Source organism: Fomitopsis serialis, assembly GCF_022376445.1.
Source record: "Fomitopsis serialis strain Sig1Antser10 chromosome Unknown B0H18scaffold_68, whole genome shotgun sequence".
Classification (NCBI taxonomy): domain Eukaryota; kingdom Fungi; phylum Basidiomycota; class Agaricomycetes; order Polyporales; family Fomitopsidaceae; genus Fomitopsis; species Fomitopsis serialis.
The window spans coordinates 140,765-157,533 of record NW_025955028.1 but is presented as its reverse complement, the minus strand read 5'-3'; the positions used below and the strand labels follow the sequence as shown (position 1 = coordinate 157,533).

General features: G+C 55.0%; 7 protein-coding genes across 7 annotated transcripts; 6 read left to right on the top strand and 1 right to left on the bottom strand.

The window, feature by feature from the left end:
- Window positions 1–2,729: 2,729 nt before the first annotated feature.
- Window positions 2,730–3,862, top strand: B0H18DRAFT_957064 (uncharacterized protein; the record flags this gene model as incomplete). Its single annotated transcript, XM_048042539.1, has 5 exons — window positions 2,730–2,776; window positions 2,866–3,008; window positions 3,065–3,479; window positions 3,524–3,663; window positions 3,723–3,862. 5 exons carry the CDS (start codon window positions 2,730–2,732, stop codon window positions 3,860–3,862), a joined length of 885 nt encoding a protein of 294 aa, XP_047890249.1.
- A 1,663-nt stretch (window positions 3,863–5,525) lies between these two features.
- B0H18DRAFT_1024176 (uncharacterized protein) lies at window positions 5,526–6,862 on the top strand. The gene is made up of 6 exons (XM_048029684.1): window positions 5,526–5,690; window positions 5,747–5,977; window positions 6,035–6,097; window positions 6,151–6,481; window positions 6,508–6,603; window positions 6,681–6,862. Exons 1-5 carry the CDS (start codon window positions 5,608–5,610, stop codon window positions 6,598–6,600), a joined length of 801 nt encoding a protein of 266 aa, XP_047890248.1. The 5' UTR covers window positions 5,526–5,607; the 3' UTR covers window positions 6,601–6,603; window positions 6,681–6,862.
- A 296-nt stretch (window positions 6,863–7,158) lies between these two features.
- Window positions 7,159–8,727, top strand: B0H18DRAFT_1024173 (putative beta-glucanase from glycoside hydrolase family GH16). Its single transcript, XM_048029683.1, has 6 exons — window positions 7,159–7,499; window positions 7,550–7,714; window positions 7,769–7,954; window positions 8,004–8,241; window positions 8,290–8,434; window positions 8,489–8,727. Exons 1-6 carry the CDS (start codon window positions 7,339–7,341, stop codon window positions 8,569–8,571), a joined length of 978 nt encoding a protein of 325 aa, XP_047890247.1. The 5' UTR covers window positions 7,159–7,338; the 3' UTR covers window positions 8,572–8,727.
- Window positions 8,728–9,073: 346 nt separating this feature from the next.
- On the top strand, window positions 9,074–10,712 carry B0H18DRAFT_1086392 (Alpha/Beta hydrolase protein; the record flags this gene model as incomplete). Its single annotated transcript, XM_048032034.1, has 8 exons — window positions 9,074–9,398; window positions 9,457–9,614; window positions 9,671–9,713; window positions 9,780–9,808; window positions 9,871–9,938; window positions 10,001–10,260; window positions 10,315–10,490; window positions 10,581–10,712. The coding sequence occupies 8 exons, from the start codon at window positions 9,074–9,076 to the stop codon at window positions 10,710–10,712; spliced, it is 1,191 nt and encodes a 396-aa protein (XP_047890246.1).
- Window positions 10,713–10,780: 68 nt separating this feature from the next.
- Window positions 10,781–13,361, top strand: B0H18DRAFT_1024154 (cytochrome P450). The gene is made up of 12 exons (XM_048029682.1): window positions 10,781–10,868; window positions 11,088–11,297; window positions 11,355–11,487; window positions 11,552–11,743; window positions 11,800–11,948; window positions 12,016–12,168; window positions 12,377–12,390; window positions 12,439–12,605; window positions 12,715–12,831; window positions 12,879–12,998; window positions 13,062–13,205; window positions 13,257–13,361. The coding sequence occupies exons 2-12, from the start codon at window positions 11,108–11,110 to the stop codon at window positions 13,342–13,344; spliced, it is 1,467 nt and encodes a 488-aa protein (XP_047890245.1). The 5' UTR covers window positions 10,781–10,868; window positions 11,088–11,107; the 3' UTR covers window positions 13,345–13,361.
- Window positions 13,362–13,456: 95 nt separating this feature from the next.
- B0H18DRAFT_1191856 (putative beta-glucanase from glycoside hydrolase family GH16) lies at window positions 13,457–15,176 on the top strand (the record flags this gene model as incomplete). The annotated part of the gene is made up of 8 exons (XM_048036050.1): window positions 13,457–13,897; window positions 13,959–14,123; window positions 14,185–14,370; window positions 14,449–14,662; window positions 14,726–14,813; window positions 14,869–14,925; window positions 14,983–15,069; window positions 15,103–15,176. The coding sequence occupies exons 1-8, from the start codon at window positions 13,740–13,742 to the stop codon at window positions 15,174–15,176; spliced, it is 1,029 nt and encodes a 342-aa protein (XP_047890244.1). The 5' UTR covers window positions 13,457–13,739.
- Window positions 15,177–15,295: 119 nt separating this feature from the next.
- On the bottom strand, window positions 15,296–16,293 carry B0H18DRAFT_881023 (thymidylate synthase; the record flags this gene model as incomplete). The annotated part of the gene is made up of 2 exons (XM_048040814.1): window positions 15,296–15,708; window positions 15,774–16,293. The coding sequence occupies 2 exons, from the start codon at window positions 16,291–16,293 to the stop codon at window positions 15,296–15,298; spliced, it is 933 nt and encodes a 310-aa protein (XP_047890243.1).
- Between the last annotated feature and the right edge of the window lie 476 nt (window positions 16,294–16,769).

Genomic DNA, 16,769 nt, shown 5'->3' with positions numbered 1-16,769 from the left:
AGCCTTGCGGAGTCGAGCGCGTCACGGGAGAGATCGTCCGGGACGTTCCACGGCTTGGCTGGCTGAACCAAAAGAGGTTCCGCTGTGCCGGGGCAGTCGGAGGTCTGCACTTCCGCAAGGACGTGCAGGCCGTCTTGAGGCGCATACATCGCGCCACATGCAGACGAGGTTGAGTGGGACACGTTGGACAAGCATTGCTGCGTGTCCATCGTGCCACTTTGCGAATTGAAGGGTACGACCGCGAGGTCATCCCCTAGCACAAGTGCGCCGCCGTGCAGTGTGGGAGGCACGACCATTAGGTCGTTGCGCAGCGCGATCGTGGTGTGGTGGGGTACGTCGGACGTGCAAAGTTGCGCGTCCGTCGTATCGCCTTGCAGAGTGAAGGGTCCTGGTACGACCTCAGGGTCGTACCGCAGCGCCCGTGGGACATCCGGTACGACTTCGCAGTCGTACCTGAGGGCGGGAGTGCCATAGTCATGGCCAGTAGTGCGCACGACAAGTCTTGAGTTCGTCGATACGCCTACTGGCGCGGGTACAGGGGGTATGGATGGTATGACCGCGAGGTCGTCCCCTAGCGCAGGTGTGCTCTCTTGCAGAGCGGAAGGGACGACCATTAGGTCGTCCTGCAGGGCGAGCCTGCCGTCTTCCTGGCCAGCAACGCATACGGCGAACTTCATGTTCGTCGCTATGCTTGCTGGTGCGGACACGGGCGAGAAGTGAGGTATCGATGCGGGTGCGTCCATTTGGGGCGTACCCGTTACTCGACATCCGGTTGCGGAACAATGGGACACGTCGGACGTGCGGTATTGCGCGTCCGCCGTGTCGCTTTGCAATGTGGAAGGTCCAGGTACGACCTGGAGGTCGTACCGCAGCACAGACGTGCTATTTTGCGGAGAGGAAGATACGACTTCGCAGTCGTACCTGGTTCCGTGGCCAGCGGTACGCTCGACGAACTCCGTGTTCGTCGATACGCACGCTGGCGGGGGTACTGGCACAGGCGGAGGCGAGGAGGGTACGTCCAGCATGGGCGTACCTTCGACTTGTGAGCCTTCCTGCTCGCTTTCCCTGCTCGCCCCGCACCCTTCCTCCCTCTCTCCCTTCGTGCCTTCCTCGCACCCTTCTCGTTTCTTCGGGATTTCCTCGCCGCCTCCACGATCCGCGTTCCTCGTGGTCCGCTCGGTCTTGCAGCTCGGCGCTGGGCTTGAGTGCGCGGTGTTCAAGCCCTGGGTCGCGCGGCTGGGTTGCGTGTCGCCAGAGCCGCGGTATCGATCGCCAGAGTCAATGCGCGAGCCGAGAGGGGTGAGGTGAGGAGCCGGGGGGGAAGGAATTGACGATCTGGTACCGGGAGGTACCAGGTCGTCGGTCGCCACTGACTGGACTGGCGGTAAGTCAGCCAGCCATTCGCGAACGCGAGTTCGCACTCGCGTTGGGGCCGCGCGCGCGTCTGGTCCGCCGGACGGGCGCTCGAGGTGGCTGCCCAGAGAGTGGGAGTGGTCGAGGACGTGGAGTCGGTGGTGGCGGTCGAGTGCAGTGCGGCGAGCGCTAGCACTCAGGGCGCTCGCCACGGACCCGTGACGCTCGACGCCCGTAGGGTCGAGCGCGTCGCGCGTCGCGTCGAGCAAGTTGCTCGACATGGCGCGCACGTCATTCGACAACGAATATATATTTTTTGTGTCGCAGCTCATCTCTGAACACGCGACGAGCGTATCTACACGCGTGGGCTCGTTCCCACTGCACACAGTACTACTGTAGTACTGTGTGCCTATACCCTCCCGAACCTGGAGATGCGTCGACTCGACGCACCGCTCGCTCAGTTCGGGTTCGAGCTCGGCGACAGGCCTGTCGTCGAACTCGGCGCGTGCACCATCCTTCGGGAGGGTGCCCGGCTTCGCTGCTTGGGCTGGAGCTGCCCGGGATAGTGTTTCCGGGTGGCTCTGAGCAGGCCCACTGGTGGGCTCGGGCTGTTCAGTGCTCAGTGCGGGTTCGACCTCACGGTCGGACGGCGCCTGCTCTGTGGGTGCTCCGGCTGAGTTCTCCTGGTCGGGGGACTCAGTCCGAGCGGTCTGCGCACGCGATGAGCGGCTGCGACTGCTGCTCGCTGCCGACAGTGCCTCGTCGACGGCGTCCATCAGATCCTTGCGGGTCTGCTTGGACTCCTCGAGCGCAGCATTAATCCGCTGCTGACTCGCCGCGGCTTCGGCGAGTGTTTGCTCGAGCTGCTCTTGGCTCGCGGCGAGCTTGGACTTGATCTCCGCGCGCAACACCTTGAGCTTGCTGCGGGTTCCGCTACGGGATCCGCGACTGCTCCGGGTTGCTTCGGAGGGGTTGGGTGTCGACTCAGACATCTTGCTGAGGTGTTGCTGGGTCGACTAGAGGTTGTTATAGAGCATAGAATTTCGAGAGTTCGAGAGTTTGTTGCCTAGAGTAGATAGTCCCCAGAGATAGAAGCTTTTTCTGGAGCGCAAAAAAGTGTAAGACGCCTTACTCGTCGTGCCTCGTATGCGCTGCACCCAGTCTCTATTCAAGAGATACTGTCTACAGATTGCATACAAAGGCGGTGACGAGGTAAAGGCTGAGGACTCGTAGGTGCACTGGCGCGCCATACGAGTCCTCGAGCAAACAAAGACAAACATATAACGTAAGACATACCGTAACGGGAATATCCGTTACACGAACGAAGTACCGCGGGCGCCTGCCCTAAACAGGCGCGCCACGTCACCCACTCGTCCATGTCAACGGTTGCGACTCGCGACTTTCCTGCCAACCCCGTCGTTCGGTGCGGCGTCCCATTCTCTGTCAATCAGCTATAGAAGTACGTCGGAGAGCCTGCGCATACTGCAGCAGCCGATGCCTAGGATGTCCGAGGGCCGAGGCAAAGGACCGCCGTCGCCGGACCACGAAGGACAAGGTCTCGGAGAGCTCGAACAGGAGTGTCGCCGCGGCGAGCGAGGCACCGAAGGAAGAGCGCATGCGACGGGCACCCGCAAAGCGCGTGAAGAAGGAGCCAAGTAAGTAATCAGGAGACACCGGCGTATGGCGCTGATTACAAGTTTACAACAGGCAGCTGAAGGGCAGCCCGCGACAGGCTCGGGAAGCGCAAGTCGCTTGGTGCAGCCATCGCCGACGGGCAGCGCGCCGCCACCGCCTGCAAGGCCCGTCGACAGGGACTTCAACGAAGGCGTTGCGAAGGCTCCCATGAGGCTCACGTCGAATTCGGGCGCGCTGTACCGTGGACCAGCTGACCTGCGCAGCTTCGGTCCTCGTCCTGGTGGGCCGATTGGACCAGGTGGTCTACATTCTGGGCTAGGTCATTGGCCCAAGACGATGCATAATGATTGTGAGCCACCAATGTCATCTCGCGCGCCACCTCTGATATCGGGTACGAAACGCTCGTTCAGCCCCGGTCCTGATAGTCGCAGCCTCGACATGAGGCACAGCCGTGTTGGGAGCATCGGCAGCATGCCTGGGCATGGAAACAGGTGCGTCTTGTCTCAGTCCGGCTCTGGTGGACGTTCCTCTGAAGTGCGCTCACGTCTCTCGCCTATCCCTTTCCATCAGCAACCAATGTCGCATTCACCCGAGGCCCGTCAGACTGGGGCGCGGAGCTACCAAGTCACCTCTGGCTCGCGGGTGCAGACGGCGAGGGCCTCTCAGACATGCAGGGTGGCGCCGAGCCTCTCGCCGATCTCGTCTACGCGCCTGTTGCTGGTACGTACGCGCAGCAAGACTACGCACGCCCGGTAACCCTCCCAGCCTCACCGTCTCGGAGTTCGAGGTCGAACAACCGCACCACGTCAAGTCCGGCGCGCCATCACACGAAGATGAGCCCGCCTTCAATACAGATATATCGGGCGCTGCGTAGGCGTCCGATCGCGCGCCGCTGCTCAACTCGTGTCTGCCCGTTGACCGTGCCTCGACTGTCTTCCCGTCGTTCGCCCTCCGTCGACGCGCTTCGGTCCCTTTCTGCGCCGACGTGTCGCGCCTCGACGCGCTCTCTTGGAGGACGAAACACTCTCGTGGATGCATTGTTTGTATGCACTCCTCTCGCCTGCGCCGACACCAGGATCCTCCGATGGTCGCGCCTTCTTCTCATCCTTGATAGCTGGCCCTGCCCTTGCGCCCATCATCCCATGGACTTCCGCTGTCCTCTCTGCCCTCGGTGTCGTCTCCTCCTCCCATGCCCATCCTCTGGTGTACACATCAGCTCACCCGCGAACGTTCAACAGTTGCTGCCCTGCGAGATAAAGACAGCAAGGGTGATCCCCATCTCCGACGCAGTGTTCTCACAGTCACTTGCAGCTTACATCACACGTTACGACACGGGTATCCCTCCTGCGTTCCAGCTGTGTGCCGCAGCCATTCAAACACGAGTTGTCCGTTTTGAACGGCATCAAGTACCGAGCCGTAAGGTAGGTTTGGTTTTTGTGGATTCAATACGAATTTTGTATGTATACAAAGGTAGCTGTAATGATCTTCAATGACAATGTGTGTGAGTATGTCAGGTCTGGTAAGCCCTCTGACGAGTCTGAAGACTGGTCTGAGTCGGTCTGAAAGGTACACTGAGTTCAGACTCTCGGTCTGAACTCAGAAATGAATCTACTCTTTTCAGACTCGCGAGTCTGAGAGTCTGAAGAGTCTGATGTGACTGATATCAGACGTATCAGGCGTGTTCAGACGAAGTCGACGTTTTGCTGATGTTGTTCACATTGTAAAAAAGTACTTCTTTACATGTTTCTTACACGTTTCTTACCATTTGTTTATAACTGTTAATAACACACGTAAGAAATGCCGCTGAATGGTCCGATGTAACTTACAAATGTAAGAAAGTCTTCGGGGTTTATTTACAGAACCCTAGTGGACGTCTGCCCTTACTAAGTAGCGGCGACGATCTGGACGGGTCAGGCCTCGAATGATTACGAGTAATGCATTCATGCCCATGGCAGGGCCATACCGCAAAGCTAGCTACAAGTTGCTGCCAGGACGACGAGGACGAGGAGGAGGAGACTGACTCGGATTCTCCAACTTACTCCAGCGACGCGCGCACGTGCCTGGACGGCGCTTAAAGGTGACTTGCGACTTGCGACCCACTTGGCAATTGCTTTCCCAAGTACTGAAACTGAATTCAGGCTCGAGTGGATACGAAACGAACCTTCAAATATGTATGTCGCGTCTATATCCGCGCGCCGTTCTCTCCTATGAATCGCGAGAAACATCACGGCCATCCACCAAACGAAGCTCTGTGCGGCTGATAAGACTTCACTTGTCATCGCGTCCACCGGCCCCTTCACACCTTTCCACCCGTCGCTCGTTTCCACCTTCACATCCACCACCCATCCACCATCCATCCACCATCCATCCACCAACTCCCAGCATGCGCCTCATTTGGCAGATATGACCTCGGTCTCTATGCATCATCTCGGCATATCAGATAGTGGATGCAAGGCCATACAGTACTTCGTGCGCTGACAGCACGACATGCAGTCGGGTGACCGAGCTTTGCTCATCGTTATAAAGGGGAAAGGTGGGTTGTCTCAACTGCATCAAGCAGAATCTGCCTCACCCACCTCTCAGGTCGTCTACCCACCCAAGTACAACCTGAGTATTCACATGACATTCCCTCATTCCCCCGAGCTTCAGTTTGTCCCAAAGATGTACTACCAAACAGAGGTCAGCGACAATTGCTCCGCCGGGTACGTCAACAGCTTTCTTTCCCCCCGCGTGGTGCCATGGCCTGACGTTGTCACAGAGTATATGCGCATCTGACCATGCCGGAGGACTGCGCGTGGCTCAAGGATGGTGAAATGCTTCCCGATAGTTCTCGGCTACATCCGTATCTCGCGACTTCCCCCTCCATGCCTTGGGATTTGCATAGCACTCCCCACGGCGATTATCAGGAGCCTCCGGTTCATACGCCCTCCACCAGCCGCAGTCCCAGCCCCGGCGGAAGTGCTCAAGCTCAAGCTCAAGGACTCTACGAGTATGTATATCACTTCTTTGGTCCCCCCCGGTGCACATTCGCCTACCGTACTTGCAGATATTGGCAATATCCGGAGTCATCGAACGTGGGATTTGAAGGCACGGTGTATCTGGACTCTGGGTACGTCTGCAAGCTTCGATGCTGTCCGCTTCGCTCATAGTATTCTTGCCAAGTCTGGTCTACAATAAACCCGTTGAAAATGAAGCTCAGGGCTGGAATCCGTGTCAATATGCGTCACCGCTCGATACGGATGCTCCGGGATTGGCTGGCTTCAGCGTTCCGCATCAGTTCGGGTTGGCTTACGTCTCATGCCAATTTGGCACGGAGTGTGGGACGGCCATACAGGACGTCACTCCCAAGGGCGTCTGCGAACATCTGCAGCACTACCACAGCCAGGACATCGACAGCGACTACGCTCATGACGTCCTCAAATGTCTATGGCAGACTAACGGCGAGTCATGCGGCGCTGCGCGGTACTATGATGCTGGACTGTGCGAGCACATCGTTGCGACACATCTGGTTGACCCCAGACCAAATGGTCATGGTCTCGTATGCCTTGTGTAGCCCCAGAGCACACAATATCCTGCGAGCAGCTATGCGAATCGCCAGCAGCTATCATGTAGATTGTGAGTGACGCCTAACGCCGGTCGTCGATGCTTCCTTCGCCACATGATGGTGCTGACGTTCCTGCTCTCTGCAACAGCGGCAGCTTGTGCATGAGCGGTAGACATCTGTCCCGCCCGCACCACAGCCACGGGTTTGTGTATCCGCCGATTTTCTATGCCGAATGGTTCAACCGTGAACTCCCCGCGATGCGCTATCATACCTCGTCATGTACTATGGACTTGCGTTTTGGTTAGCTTACGCTCTCGGTACGCTCAGACTGTTCTTCTATTACTGCTATGATCTCGTCGCGGTGTTGCTTTGTTCAGTGACTGTACAATTCAGGATCGTCGATTTGACTGGCATGTCCTGTACGACATCTAGGCCCTGATCGAGAGGTTCCGCCGATCGCGCCACCCCGCTGGTTTGTGCACCGACGCAAGTCTCAGCCACGAGCTCTCTGCGGGATGAGGATAGCTTCCGCATTCGTATCCGCATGACCCATAGTTGCTCCCGCGCATAGCCTTGCTCCTGCTTCCCGCGTACCTGTGCATCTGCATCCGCTCTTGGCTCTGGAACGGATGACGGAGGGCCAGTTGTGATCGGGATGCCGATCGTATTTGCCTCTGCCTCTGCGTCAGCCGAGGCCTGCGAGGTATATAAGGTTCGAATTATTGTGCCGTTTCTCAACCGCGCACTCGTACATTCCTGTCCCAACACTTCTATTTCTCACATCGCTATCACCCCTTCATTGCAATATGGGTCACTTCCGCCGCTCAGTTCTTGGTGGACTCGCGGTCGGGATCGTCGCGCAGTCCGTGATGGCAGGGCCGTACACCATCGCCCAGACCAACGTCGGGTCTGATTTTTTCAACAACTTCCAGTGGGAGAACATATCGGACCCCACGAACGGTCGAGTGTGAGTTGCATCTCGGCCTGTCATCTGAGCTGTTGCTGAAGAGCTCGCAGTGAGTACGTGACCAAGGAGACCGCGCAGGCGAAGAACCTCACCTACGCCACGGAGGATTCGTTCGTCATGCGCGCCGACTCTACGACAAACCTTACCGCGGATGGGCCGGGGAGGATGAGCAACCGTATCAAGAGTAATGCCCAGTACAACACTCACGTTGCTGTGTAAGTCGTCAGTATCTTGATGAAACTCTTCGTAGACTGATCATTCTGGGTCAGCTTCGACATTCGCCACATGCCTCAGGGCTGCGGCACATGGCCGGCAGTGTGGGAGGCAGACGATACCGTTGGAGCCGCCAGTGGTGAAATCGACATCCTTGAGGGTGTGAACGACCTCGCGCCCAACAGTGTCACTCTGCACACTGAAGGCAACTGCACTGTGCCCAGCAACCGCACGCAGCTGGGGTGCGTCTCGTCAGAATTGTTCATCAATTTGTTGCTGACGTCTTTTCAGGACGCCACTGTCAAACGATTGCAGCGATACCGCTGACATCGGAAACGGCAACAATGGATGTTCGGTGGACGCTCCGTACACTTCGTCCTACGGCCCGGTATTCAACTCTAACGGTGGCGGATATTACGCTATGGAGCGTACGTCGCAGTTCATCCGTGTGTGGTTCTGGGCGCGCAATCAGGACGGCATTCCGTCGGACATTACGGGGGGCGCGAGCAGCGTTGACACTGATAACTGGGTATGTCAGCATTTTCTTCCTCGGAGGCAATATCTGATTGTTTGCTAGGGAACACCGATTGCATACTTCCCAGACGACAACTGCGACATCAACAAAGTTTTCGGCAACAATAACATCGTTATTGATCTTACATTTTGCGGAAACTGGGCAGGCGCAGACTTCACCGAGATTGGCTGCGGCTCGGACTGCATTCGTAAGCCTTTGTACCGTGCTGCATGTCGCACTCATACTCACAGCGCCTCCAGAGTTGTGAACGAGAATCCGTCGGCCTTTTCCGATGCCTACTGGGACTTTGCTGCCGTGCGTGTGTACGAGGGGTCATCCAGTTGAATGGTGGCTGCCAAAATGCAGTCTTCGCGACTGTCAGGACGAGATCGTTAGCGCTTGGGGTTTGATGGAGTGGAACGGAACTATCACGCACAACTTAACATTCAACTTAGATCCTACAAATGTACACACATTCTGTTATCCAATTTTTATTCACTCTGTAATCCACATATTCAGAGTATTGCACTGCGACTTCACCGACTCGTCGCGCGTGTAGGGTGTCGCTGAGCTCTCGCGTCACGCGTCATAAGAGTACCAGTCGCGTGTTCCCGCACTCGGCCGCAGCGCGTCGCCACTTGGTCCCCGCGGGCCGCCGCATCCTCGTTGATGCGACCTTCCTAATGCTGACAGTGTGACTCGATAGCTCATGCGGCTCTCGCGCTAATAGTAAGTCTTTGCTAGTCCCTGACTGATGATCGCGACCGTATAAAAGACACGTCTCATTCCAACGCGGCAGGTCATCCCGCCCACCGGCACTGGCCATTGCCACTCAGCTCCCTAGATCATGGCCACTTCAGAACCACAACCCTTCACCATATCCGTTCCGGACGCTGACCTCGCCCTCTTGCACGAGAAGTTGGATCTGACGCGCTTCCCTGACGAGCTGGACGACGCGGCATGGAACTACGGCGTGCCGCTTGCGAATGTTAAGCGGCTCATCGCGCGGTGGAAAGACGGGTATGACTGGCGCGCTGCGGAGGCTGGCATCAACGAGATCCCTCAGTTCACTCGAGACGTCGAAGTGGAGGGCTTTGGTACGCTGAACGTGCATTACGTCCATAAGAAGAGCGAAGTGAAGGACGCGATTCCACTAGTATTCGTGCATGGATGTACGTGGCACATCTCGATACATCGCAAGGGAACAATTACTGGACCATCACTTGTCAGGGCCTGGCCACTTCCTTGAAGTCAAGAAGCTGCTCCCCTTGTTGACGTCTGCGTCGCCAGATCACCCAAATTTCCATGTTGTTGCCCCTAGTCTGCCGAATTTTGGCTTCTCTGAAATTGTCAAGAAACAGGGATTCACAGTTGCTCAATACGCAGAGGTACGTACAAGAAGGGCCATGTACAGATTCTGAATCACATATATCTCATATCCCAGACGTGTCACAAACTCATGCTCGCTCTGGGCTACTCTGAATATGGTGCCCTGCTACTCGTTTGTCTCTGAGTTCGATGCTGACAGCCATGCCCTCTGATATATCTCATAGTGGTTCAGGGGGGAGATTGGGGTTCCTATGTTGGTATTCTTGTCTGACCTTCGCCAAACCACTGCCAATGGAGCTGACTAGACATGCTAAGATCACGAGAACAATGGCAGCCATGTATGGCGATCAGATCGTGAAAGCATGGCATACAAACTACGCCGCGTCCGTACCCTCCTGCCTCGACTCATTGCATTCTCGTACTGACCCTTCTCTGGAATTTGTAGTGTGGTCAGCCCACCGTCGTTCTCGAGCTTTCCTCGGCTCTGGCTTCAGCACCTGCTTACACCGTATACCGAGGTTGAACGGGCATGCTTGAAGCGCATCCAATTATTTATGCAGAAAGGACGGGGCTACAGCGCTGAACAGAATACGCAGCCGCAGACAATCGGGTATTCACTCGCGGACTCGCCGGCGGGCTTGCTCGCGTGGATATACGAGAAGCTCGTGCTCTGGTCGGATGGTTATCCTTGGGATGACGACGAGGGTGCGTTCACACGCTTATATACGCAGTTGTGCAGAACTGAAGCCGGATGTTCAGTCCTGACGTGGATCTCAATCTACTGGTTCTCTCGAGCGGGCCCTGCCGCCTCTGCGAGGATATACTACGAACAAGCGAAAGTAAGAGAAGATCCAAACCATAGCGTTCCTTGGTGCGCTGCTCCGGGTGGTGTATCCTTCTTCCCCAAGGAGCTTATCCGTCCACCAAAGACGTATGTGTTTCGACTTCATGTTCACCGCTTCATAAAAGACTGACGGGGCACTGGACGCAGCTGGGCGCGCACTATGGGTAACGTCGTGTTCGAGTCTGAACATGGGAACGGAGGACATTTTGCTGCACACGAGAAGCCCGATGAACTTGGGGCGGACTTGCGCGCGATGTTTGGCAAGGGCGGTCCTGCGTTCGGTGTGGTAGCCGGCAAGGCGGGCTACGACTGACCGGTGTGTACGTCTGTCATGCGCCTAGTAATGTGACCACATTCATCAGTCACTGTTCCATAACCGCTCGATGCTGTACTAGGGCAATTGCTTGTGAGGTATGTATATACACCGATAATCGAAGCATATATATACCTCTGACTGCCCTGAGTGCCTGGCAAGGTCAGATGGCATCGCGCGCGAGCTTACGACATGTCCCAACGCTGCCAGAATCTCCAATGAACAGAAACAAGGTTCTAAGATAGCGCCCTCACTCCGGTAATCGTCCACAAAGGATCCCTTCATTTCTGTTCTTGAGCGGGGAGTGTCAAGATAATCCAGAAGGCCTGATACTTATATCGCCACAAGCTGAAAGAAACGCACAGGCCTAACCCCGTTCCACCGCATCCTCAACTATGACTCTATCAATCGGCATCCAAGCTGCGTTCGCGGTTTTCGTCACCCTCGCCTACTATGGGCTACATTGGCGACAGCTGCGTCGTCGTCTACCACCTGGCCCTCGTCCGTTTCCTATTCTGGGAAATATTCCACAGATGACTCTAAAGTTCCCGGAGAAGAGATTCGCGCAATGGAGGAAGAAGTATGGTATGAACGTTCCGAGATGCTTACGCTGCGGGTTTATAGCTGAATGCGTTGCACTAGGGGACATAATCTTCTTGAGGATGTTCAACACGCCCGTCTTGGTTATCAATTCGGCAGCCGCTGCACGAGATCTGCTGGACAAGCGGAGTGCAATATACTCGGATAGACCGTATTCGGTAATGATGATAGATCTGTGAGTGCATCCGAGTCGAGTGTCGGCCCCTTACCTCCTGTATGAACGGCTTATGATGTATTAGGCTGGGATGGGAACACGATTTCGTATTGACGCCATACAATGAGGAGTTTCGCAAGCATCGACGATGGATGCATAAGCCTTTCTTCTCTAAGTCTTGCCTCGCCGCTGTTGCCGACATGCAGAGGCGCGAGGCGATTGCTTTACTAATGGGATTGCTGAACGATCCGGAGGATTTTGGAAACCATATCTATCGGTGAGCTTCCGAGGTTCATCGAGTTACTGAGCCTTCCTCATAAACAAATGGCATAGGTACACTGCCTCCTCTTTGCTTCAATACCTTTACGGGCACACAGTAACATCCTCAGACGATGAATATCTGCATGTCATCGAGAAGGTAGCGGAGGCGACAATGAACTTCTCGGCTCCTGGAACAGTCCCTGTGGACTTCATACCGTCTTGTGGGTGTACTTCAGTGTTAATTGTTTCGTCGTCTCAATGGCAGCTCCTGATGTTGTATTCTGTCAGTGAGATACCTCCCGACCTGGTTTCCTGGTGCAGGCTTCAAGCGAAATGCCGTGTGGATCAAGAGAGCTGTCAGAGATGCTGCGCAACGAACGTACGACTTGGCGGAGAGCAAGTTGGTAAGTTATGCATTCACGAGATACCACGACGCTGCATGTCTCACCCAACCAAGCAATCGAGGACCAAAGGCATCATGGAAAGCCCCGTGATATCGACATTGATCAAGGAGTCCGCATCAAAGGGGACTCTGGAGACAGAAAAGCCAGAAATCATGATGTTCGGACTAACGCTGTACGCAAGTGAGTCTCATCTCAACAACTCGATCAGAACCCACTCCATGGTCGCTGATGCGACTTTAATACAGCTGGCACAGATACGGTAGCGTTCATGACATAGCCAGACTACATCAACTCATTCTTTGATTAGACGCACACCGTACTCATGGTCTTCCTACTCGCTATGATCTTGTATCCGGATGTCTATGCCAAGGCGCAAGAAGAAATGGTCAGTGTCATCGGTGGTGCAAGGCTCCCGACCGTCAACGACAGGGATGCACTACCATACCTTGAATGCATCCTCAAGGAGACGTACCGGTACGTGGCGGTTGACGTCCTTGACTAGTAGTATATCATCTCACTGCAGCGACATAGAATCTCCTGCCCTGCGCCATTAGGTACCTGTGTTCTGGGCTTCACCGACTAGTTGTCATCGAACTCAGGCTGGTTCTACAGGTGTGCCTCATGTTTTACGCGAAGACGACGAGTATAGTGGGTGCTGGATACCGAAGGGGACAGTGGTCATGCCAAATCTATGGTCAAAGTGGTTTGCATGATTCTAGTAGCACTCGTTGACGAGGTGCTGTTTAGGTTTATGCTGCATGATGCCGATGCCTACCCCAACCCGGAGACCTTCTGTCCAGACCGCTTCAATGGGCTGTATGAGAATCAGGAGGATCCACGAAACATCGTCTTTGGTTTCGGTCGGCGGTAAGTAGCATCTTGAATTATGTTGCTTGATAAACTAATTAGGGGTTTCCCGCTGATTTGCAGTATATGTCCAGGTCGCCGCTTCGCAGAAATCGGGATTTGGCAGGCGATGGCCAACATCGTAGCAACATTCGACCTTGGCAAGGCTCGTGACGCAATGGGTAATGACATCACGCCGCCGGGGACGTTCTCATCTGGTCTCGTCAAGTACGATACCCTTCCTATGTCAGAAATTACTTAGCTGATGTATTCACTCAGTCATCCTCACAAGTTCAAATGCACCATCAGACCACGATCCAAGCAGGCCGTAGAACTCATCACAAACGGAAAGTCAACGCAGACATGAATGAGGGTCGAGATGGTGACTGCTTCAATATTCAAGTTTATCGGGTCCTTCTTTGTACTCGAGCGTAATCGAACGTGGCGCAATTTCTTTTCACCTCCCCACGCTAATAACATGATCGCAGCGATCCGAGGTCCACTCAGACAAACAAATAGCCTATTTCCACTGTCCTCCTCCTCCGCCTGCATCCGCCATCATTCCGCGAACAATCCTCCAAAGCTCGGTAATGTGCATCACGTTATCCGGATGCGTGCTTGAAGTTCTATGCACAAATGTCAGCCTCACCGAAGACGGTGAAACGGGTTTTTGGTTGGCTGCACATGCCTGTCAGCCGTCGCTTTCTGACCTTACTATCATTGAGTTGATCCTCAAATACCTCCTTATCCTATCCAGACGACATGAAGCTCCCGTTGATTTACGCTGCTGCAGTGTCATCGCTGTCCCTTCTACCGGCCATCCGGGCCGGCTCGTATAGCATCAACCAGACGAATATTGGCTCTAACTTCCTGACCAACTTCGAATGGGAGGATATCGCGGACCCTACCAAAGGCAGAGTGTAAGCCTGTTACTCCCTCCGTATTGTGCTATTGATTCATCGCTTACTGCTGTTAATACAGGCACTATGTCAATCAATCGACTGCGCTTGCTAATAACCTCACATTCACGTCCGATGACACGTTCATCATGCGGGCCGACTACACCACGAATCTTACCGCTAGCGGAAGTGGGCGGATGAGCAACCGCATCAAGAGCTACGCGCAATACAGGACGCACGTCGCGGTGTAAGTACTTCCTCATACACCTATCGCTCATGACACGCATGCATAATACGCCTATCGCCAGATTCGACATCCGACACATGCCCCAGGGCTGTGGAACTTGGCCTGCGGTATGGGAGGCTGACGACCAAGTCGGGACCTCCTCAGGGGAAATCGATATCTTGGAGGGTGTCAATGACATTGCGCCAAACAGCGTTACTCTGCATACTACTGGTAGCTGCACCATGCCCGAGAACAGGGCCCAATTAGGGTACGTGATCCTGTCGCTGCCATCTCGTAGACATCATGTTTATGCTTTTAGCAGCACAACGCTCTCTACGAACTGTAGCTCGTCAGACACGATATCGGATGGGAACAACGGATGTTCAGTTGACGCGCCTTACACCGCGTCATACGGGAAGGTCTTCAACACGTACGGAGGCGGGTACTATGCCATGGAGCGTACGGCGGAGTATATCCGGGTCTGGTTCTGGTCTCGTAACGATAGCAGCATCCCGTCCGATATCACCTCCGGAGCGTCCGCAGTCGACACAGACAACTGGGTGAGTCACCCGTCTTCTGCGTGACATGTAGTGTACGGTGAGGCTGACTGCGAGCATTTGCAGGGAAAGCCGATTGCTCTTTTTCCTAACACGGACTGCGATATCGGATCTGCGTTTCAGCGCAACAACATCATTATAAACTTGACATTCTGTGAGTGGCTCCATACCTATCTATTAGTCCTTTGTCTTTATGATTGCCCGTCTAGGTGGTAGTTGGGCTGGTAACTCGTTCAGCAACAACGGCTGTCCGGGGAACTGCACAGGTGAGTCTTCCTACCCTGCATGCGATCATGCGTGCTTATGCAGGTTGCTTCTACTAGAGTATGTTAATTACAACCCATCGGCCTTCGAGGACGCGTACTGGGATATTGCCGCGGTTCGGATCTATCAACCCTCTTCCAATTCCAGTTCGAGTAGCGGTGTTTCGTTGCTGACCAAAGGCGAAGGTCGTCTGGAGACTGTTTCGTCTGTGTTCTTCACGGTTGTTGCGGGCACCGGATGGTTGTTTTTGTAGTCAATCGTACGCAGTTGCCTTCGATAATCTGCAACGAGATACACCGGACCTACCGTACAACATTCAGTCTCGCCACATATCCGTCTAATAGAAGGACAGTAGATACATAAGCACACATTTCATACGCTCATCTTCATCGCGATATGTGGATGAGGTTCATACCCCTCTACCAGTACGTCCTCTGCCTTGAGATCATCGATGTCCTGTACATCGCGTTTGAATCGTAGCTTTGGGAACTGGCGCGGGCTGCGCTTGAGCTGCTCCTCGAGCGCATCCACGTGATCCCGATAGACGTGCGCGTCTCCGAGTTGTATGATGAGCTCGTGTGGTGAGGTATGAGTGAGGTGCGCGACAAGATGTGTGAGGAGCGCGTATGAGGCGATGTTGAAGGGAATACCGAGGCCGAGATCCGCGGAGCGTTGGTAGAGGAGGCAAGACAGTCGTTTTGGAGAGGTTGGTGAAGACGGCGGCGGGAGATGAACGTAGAACTGACAGAGAACGTGACAGGGCGGGAGTGCCATTAGCGGGATGTCTACGATCGTTATCAGCGTAAGGGGAGTGCGAGAGGAGAGCACCGTGAAAGGCGAATAGACTCACCGGCCGGGTTCCATGCGCTTAGAATGATGCGGCGGTCGGTCGGATCCTCTTTAATCTTACGTATGCACTCCGCGAGCTGGTCAACGCCTTGACCCGTGTAGTCCGCGTCGCAGTCCGTGTACTTCGCGCCGAAATGCCTCCACTGGAAGCCATATACAGGCCCCAAATCTCCCTCCCTCCTGTGGCCCAATCCACGCTTTTTGAGGAACTCCTTGCTGCCATTACCATCCCAGATCTTGATGCCTCTCGCGGACAACAGCTTTGAGTCGGTCGAGCCGTGGATGAACCACAGAAGCTCTTCGAGTATACCGCGCCAAAAGGTGCGTTTGGTAGTAAGGAGCGGAAGGGTGTTATCTGCCAGGGAGAAGCGCATGGAAGGGGGGGCGAAGATGGAAAGGGTACCCGTGCCGGTGCGGTCGGGACGTGTCTCACCCGTGTCGAGGACATTGCGGATGAGATCGAGGTACTGATGTTCATCATGTCTGCGCGGCGACGCGCCATTCGGTAGCGAGACTGCCATGACAGAGGAAGTGGACGATGCTGAACGGAGAGGGGATGGAGAGACGCGTCGAGAGTAAACTGCAGCTGGACGCGTCGCGTTACTGACACGGTGTGACTGGGCTGTGACTATACGCATCCCGCGATCACGAGACGAGCGCGCGGTCGCGTTTGTTCGACCATCGGGCGTGGCTGCTCTACTTACCATCACCACTCGTAGTAGGCTCTCTTCCGGTCTCTTCCGCCTTCGCGAAACCGCTCTCTATAACTTTGAGAGACACACTAACTCTGCCTCTATTACGATGCCTGCGTCTACTCGAGCCTGTCCTACGACGGGGACTTCGCGACCTGTGCGCTCAGCGACAGCCAGGACGAAGGCGAACACGATCACCCCCGACGACCTGGCGAATGAAGTTGCAAACAAGTTGACTATAAAAGACTCGTGCACGATAAAGGGCAAAACAAAGGCTACATCGACAACACAAACCATCGAGACGC